We start from the raw sequence: 6112 nt of genomic DNA, 5'->3' as shown, positions 1-6112 counted from the left end.
TTGGTCAATGATCCATCTGGGGTCAACAGTCCTGCTTTCATTTCCCCTCTTTCTCTAGTTCTTCTGGGCTTCTGTCTTTCGTTGGAGATATAAGGGGACACTCAGGAGGAGGTGTTTCCTGGTTTTAATCCTTGTTGTCTGGCATGTTACCACACCAAGAGGTGTAGTCTGCTGGCATCCCACGGAAAACTGACAATTCAAACAGTTTTACCCCACTTGGAGGCATGAATATGACTTAAAGAATAGAGAAAGCTAGTGAGTCCCAGAAATGGGCTAGTATCCAAGAGTTCAAGGAATCTCTGCAGGAAAAGCAGATACTTCAAAGCAATGGTTTGTTTGTTTGTTTATTTGTTTTGTTATTAATAGTTGTGTTTTTAACTTTACTGAAAGGGTTACTCATGGAACGGTGAATAAATTGAAAATAATGCTATATAAATACTAACTAAAAATATAGTAGTGGGATTCACATTAATTTAGTAGGAAGGAAGAAATCTTAATATTGACAATCTGTGAGCTTGGAGATACAAGGAAATGCTTTGAAGATTACCATGTTGTCGGGGTAGATTTTATGAGAGCTGACGCTATTAACTCTCCAGGCAGCAACCGGGGTCCTCCCGAACCCAAATCTTTCAGCACTCGCATTTTGGTAGCGGAGATACAGGTCGATCTATAATCCTATCGATGCGGGGCGGTGCCGGAGCCAGCACGCCGAGAGGCTGCCACCCCGGCTCCGACCGGAGCAGCTCAGCCTGCGGCCGCTCCTGCTCCAAGCGCGCCCACCCGTCCGTAGCTTCTCGGGTGCGACACATATATAGACACAGGGGGTTTCCGAAGCGCCCCTCGCTTGAGGCAGCCGCAGAGAAGAAGCTGGAGGAGAAATCGGCTCCCGAAGCCGCGGCGCAGAGGGGCTGTGGAGAAGGGATTCTCCCCCTACCTGTCTCTCAGAAGGGGAGGAGGGAGTGGGGAGGCGGAGCGGCTCCCACCCGTCTCCCGCAGCCCCGGAGGAGAGCAGCCGTGGGTGGGCGGGGAACGGCAGCCACCCCCGCCCGCCTCGGCCCCTCTCCCCGGGGGCCGGAGGCGATGGTACCGTGCCCACCCCACGACCGCCCGGCGAGCGCCGTGGGCGAGCCCGGCTGCTCCGGGGGGAGTTGAAGGCTGGGGTCCCCGGCAGGCAGCTCTACCAGCTGCGAAGGGGGCGGGCGGCGCCGGGTGCCCGAGGAGGAGCCCGAGCGCCGGCCGAGCACGCCGGGCAGCAAGGAGAGCCGGCGAGCGGGCGGGGTGGCTTCATGGGCAGCTCACGCCAATATGGTCCTCGCCCTCAACGGCAGTCACCTCTACGGTAACCTCCGGCCCTTGGCCCTGGAAGACCCGCGGGCGCTGAGCGGCGGTAGCATGATCGCCGGCTCCTGGCCGCCGCGCAGCTTGGCGAAGCTCGGCCCGTCGCCCGCCCCGTCGGTGCTGCCCACGGCGAGCCCCCTCCCCGCCAACGACTCCCAATGCGGGGAGCAAATCCTCAGCTACGGCAACGTGGAAAAAGTTGTTATCGGGGCCGTCCTCTCCCTTATCACCCTGCTGACCATCGCCGGCAACTGCCTGGTGGTCATCTCCGTCTGCTTCGTGAAGAAGCTGCGGCAGCCCTCCAACTATCTCATCGTCTCGCTGGCCCTGGCCGACCTCTCGGTGGCCCTGGCCGTCATGCCCTTCGTCAGCGTGACCGACCTCATCGGCGGCGAATGGATCTTCGGGCGCCTCTTCTGCAACGTCTTCATCGCCATGGATGTCATGTGCTGCACGGCCTCCATCATGACTCTCTGCGTGATAAGTATCGACAGGTGAGACACCCGGCGACTCGCGGCCTGCCCTGCCCTCCCGGAGCTACCGGCACGGCGCCGCTGCCCCGGGCAACGAGGATGGCGACCGGCCGCCGGCGCTGGGGACCTGCCGTGAGCGGTTCCACCCAGGGCTCTCTTTTGCCTCCTCCGGCTCCCTCGGAAAGGAGCTGCAGAGAAGCTCAAAGCTGGGAGGGAGGCGAGCGCAAGCCTCGCAGCCTCTGCTCGTCGAGGAGCCCTCCGGAGCGGTGCGTGCTGCCGCCCGCTGTCCCAGCCCAGGTGCATCGTTATCCCTCTGGGTAACTTCCCTGCTCTCATTGCAGAGTCGAAGTATCAGAACAAAACTGGCGCTAAACTGTATACGGTTACTGTGGCTCTTTACGAATAATGGGGCATTTACAGCTACTTTAAAACTTCCAACGTGTGTCTTTAAACTGCTTTATACCACGGCTAGATTTGAGCTCATTCTTCCAAAGCTGGTGATAGTGTAAACCCACTGAGCTCAGTCGAGCTTTGCCAGAGCAGAGATGGCTCAGAAATGTAGCTGATGAGGGTTGGATAATTATTCTAAGACAATCTCAGAATAGCTCCATTTGATAGAACCATTTTTGAGAAATAACGTTTTGTCTGAAGGAAAAATTGCTTTCAAATATTTGCCTTCCCCCCCCCCCGCCCCCAATTTCTTCTGCCCTCTTAAAAAACAGGCTATGCTCACTGACACAAAGCTTCTTCTGAAAGATGCAGGCACTGGGACAATAAGGAGCTGTATACAGACTGCAGAAGAGGACCTTAGACGTTAATTTATGATGTTAAGGCTATACCTGAGATCTGACATTTGCCCACATCTAAGCTATCCTCTGCAGAGGGAAGCTAAGAGAGTCCTTTATTGCATGCAAGTACCGTTTGAAAATAAGTTGCAGCCTGTAACTTTCATCTTCCACAGCCTAAATCCTATGCTGAGGATTTTAGCATCTAGAGGGAGACTGTTTTAATTACAACTTAACAATTAGCAGAAACTGAAGAACTTCTTAACTAGACTGTAGAATTAGTTTAAAAACCCAGATGTGCAACAGCAGCCTTGACTGTCTGCTTCAGAAAGTTTTGGGAAAGAACACTGCATTAGGTTTCTGCAAAAAAGAAGTCTTTCAAAAGATTTTCCTACAGTAACTGGAGATCTTTTCATGCCAAGGAGCATCACAGTTTATATTCATTTCAAAACTTTAATTTCTATATCAGCATCTCCTGCTTCAATGTTCTTTATTTTGTGACTTCTGTAATCTCTAGCAGTTATCTGAATGCTGCAAGGCATCTTGTAGCAATGAAATCCACAGATTTTGACCAAGTATCAAAGGGTGTTTTTGTGTGTGCGTGTGTGTGTGTTGTTTCTTTTTTTTTTTTCTGTTCTTGTCTTGGCATTTGCTGTCTTTTAACTTAATTCCAGTATTATAAGAAAATATGAATAGGCCTATCTACCTTCTCACCATTATTCTGTTTTTCTATCCTACCTATTTTTAAGATAGGTGATTTCTTTCTTCCACTCTCTCCATGTAAAGTACTTCCATTCTTTGATCATTCTTAATGTCCATGACAGAGCTTTCCACCTCTATTTCTAAGAACCTTTTAAAGACAGGTTAACATAATTAGGCTTTCTTACTCAAGTAAGGGTATGTGGCTGATTCACATCATAGCACTGGAGTAATTTAGTTTTACTCTTTTTCATTTCTTAGCATTTGAAGTAACTGCTGTATGCTGGACAGATGCTTTGACTGGTCACAGTGATGACTTGATCTCTCGCTGTCTTCTTTCCATCCCCTCTCCACACACCCCTCTCTCCAAAATGACAAGAGATATAGCTATGTATTTAGACCAGAATATAACCTATTATGAATGACTGATTTTTGTTAACAAGTGCTAGATTAAGCCAGAATTATTCTCCTCTCATCTTTGCCTTCCTTCTTCTGTCACTGAATATTTATTAAACATGATCTCTTAATATTTCATTACACTGTGGTGTAAAAATTATGTGAATCATGATGTTTTAACCTCTGTCACCCAAATCCATTATATGGTTAAGACAGGTGATACCATAAATAAGAGAAAACAAGCCAGCAATTCACTAGCAAGCTATGTCTACCACTTGGCAGTAAAGAACTTTAAAATCTCCATGATTTGTAATCCTATGTAAAAAATAATCAATCTTATATTGTTGTAACACTTCTCAGTCAGGCCAAAGATTAGCTTGTTATATTGAGTAATTTTTGAATAGTAAATATATACAAAATGTGCAAACCAGAGTGAAATGATGAAAATTAAATGTGAATGATGATGTGCTGCCAGTGTAGCATTGATTTAATGGTGCTCTCTTACCTGCAGTTTTTCTTATGTAGTTAGGAAAGCCTTGAATGATCAGTGAGGGAGATGTATCTCTGAAAAAAATGAGTACCTCCAGATAAAGTACTGTGTGTGGTGCAGGAGCCTGCAAATTGTGATGTATATACTGTATGACAGGATCAGACCATTTTCACAAGGACCATTTTTCCATGAGTTTGGTGGAAACACTTGCGTGTTTTATATTATCTAGGAGAAGATTTCCAGTCATACAGCCCTGATTATCTCAGTGCAAAGAATACAAATTGGAGATGAACCAGGAAACCCAGAAGCAGGGGAGGAATGAACGAAATCCACTGTCTTCCAACTTGGCCACTATCCTTGATACCACTTAGATACAATTAAACCTTGTAGCACAATTAAATGGTCCTGAGGTCACGCAGGAGACATTTGTTTAAGGAGGAGGGTTAAGATAAGGCAAAAAGGAACATTTTCAAAGAATAATTTTGAGTTGCATTGCCACCTGGCTCTTTGGGACAGTTTAGGAAGCCTTTGTTGTGATGCAGTAAAGTCTTTCCAGAAGGCAAAGCTGAGGCTGTCACAGGCAGTGCAGAGACAGCAAATAAATTGGGTATTTTTAAATTTTCATTGTTAAACCTCTAGCTTCTTCCTGAAGCAGCTGTGAGAATCAGTTGAAGGTAAATAGCTGAAAGAATGTTACTACTGAAAAAATCTTAAAGAAAAAAATAATAAAATAAAATATTTGTGACAAACTGTTAGACAAGGTTTTTAAAAACAGGTGGTATCTTTCATTAGACAAACAAATATAGGTGGTAAAAAAGAAGCTTTGAGACCCTTCCAATCAGGATAAAATGAGTAAGTTGAAGAGGCTTTTTGATTTGTTTCCCTGTCACAAATATGTGCTACTCTGCTCATGCCACCGAGAGCCCTGAAATACCAGCAGCTGGCAGGCCTGTCGCACACAGAGATATTTTGCTGCACAGCCCTTAGCAGCAGATGCATTTTTCAGCTGAATTTATCAGTCATAAAGCTCTGAAAGATGCAGAGTAGCATGGAGTCTACAAATGGGCTGGTTTCATTCTGCTGAAAAAAAACCCTACCTTTTTTTCCTAGTCAAACACATCAAGAAGTGCTTGTACTTTTAAAGTTGCTTCTACTCTTAAGTGTTATAAATGTTAAGACTGCAAAGTACATGGTAGTATGCTGTTATGGGAATCTCTAACTTTGTATAAAGTGCACAAGAATGAAGTTAGTCTGAAAAGGTCATTTTCTTATCCACGAAGAACTATATTTTTGGAGATGATGAGATGAAGTCAGTGACAATAGGAAGATTTGGACAACTATGCTTTTCTTCAGATCATGTCTTTCCTTTATTTCACAACATGAGAACATCCACAGATCTCTATCAGGATAACCTGAGATGAGCATGTTATTTTTGAGGTATCTCTCATTTATTCTCTGGGAGAAAGCTATCTGCTTGCAGGCAGGTCTGTCGGAAGACAGACAGATGTGACAGAGTGACAAGAGCATTTTTCCCTTTACAAATTTCATAAGTATTGAACAGTCAAGGCAGCTCGATTTCCAGATAATCAATAATAACTTTGCTATATTCTCCATCCATGATATGAGGGGTAGCTCTGGAGAAAAGTAGGAGTTACAGAGACTTTAGCAGGTAATTGTGCCTCAGTGAATAGTAGCCTCCTTTAAGCATTTCTTATTAGTGGTGTGGGTATTTTTGTTTGTTGTTTTGTTTGTATGTTTTTCTCCTAAGGCTACACTTTTCTTGTTCTGAATTAAAAAAAATTATACCACATGTAGGTTCCTTCACATTTAAGAGTGAGCAAATATTTTGAGTGAATTATGAGGAATGGTTCCAAATCACATCTTAGTGGGTGAATAAACATATAAAGGGAAATAATTGAATTTAAACTGGT

The 6112-nt window shown here is 45.2% G+C and overlaps 1 protein-coding gene across 2 annotated transcripts in view; it reads left to right on the top strand.

Annotated features, from left to right (window-relative positions):
* The first annotated feature begins 967 nt into the window (after positions 1–967).
* HTR7 (5-hydroxytryptamine receptor 7) overlaps positions 968–6112 on the top strand; it is a 39497-nt gene continuing 34352 nt past the window's right edge. The window contains exon 1 of one of the 2 annotated variants that reach the window (XM_065067435.1): positions 968–1832. In XM_065067435.1, coding sequence (XP_064923507.1) covers positions 1306–1832 — 527 coding nt within the window. In that variant the 5' untranslated portion in view covers positions 968–1305. The remainder of the gene's footprint in view (positions 1833–6112) is intronic. The other variant, XM_005503014.4, reaches the window with a different exon arrangement.

The sequence above is a fragment of the Columba livia genome, chromosome 6, assembly GCF_036013475.1.
Source record: "Columba livia isolate bColLiv1 breed racing homer chromosome 6, bColLiv1.pat.W.v2, whole genome shotgun sequence".
Classification (NCBI taxonomy): domain Eukaryota; kingdom Metazoa; phylum Chordata; class Aves; order Columbiformes; family Columbidae; genus Columba; species Columba livia.
The sequence above is the reverse complement of the archived record's forward strand: the minus strand, read 5'-3'. Positions and strand labels throughout refer to the sequence as shown.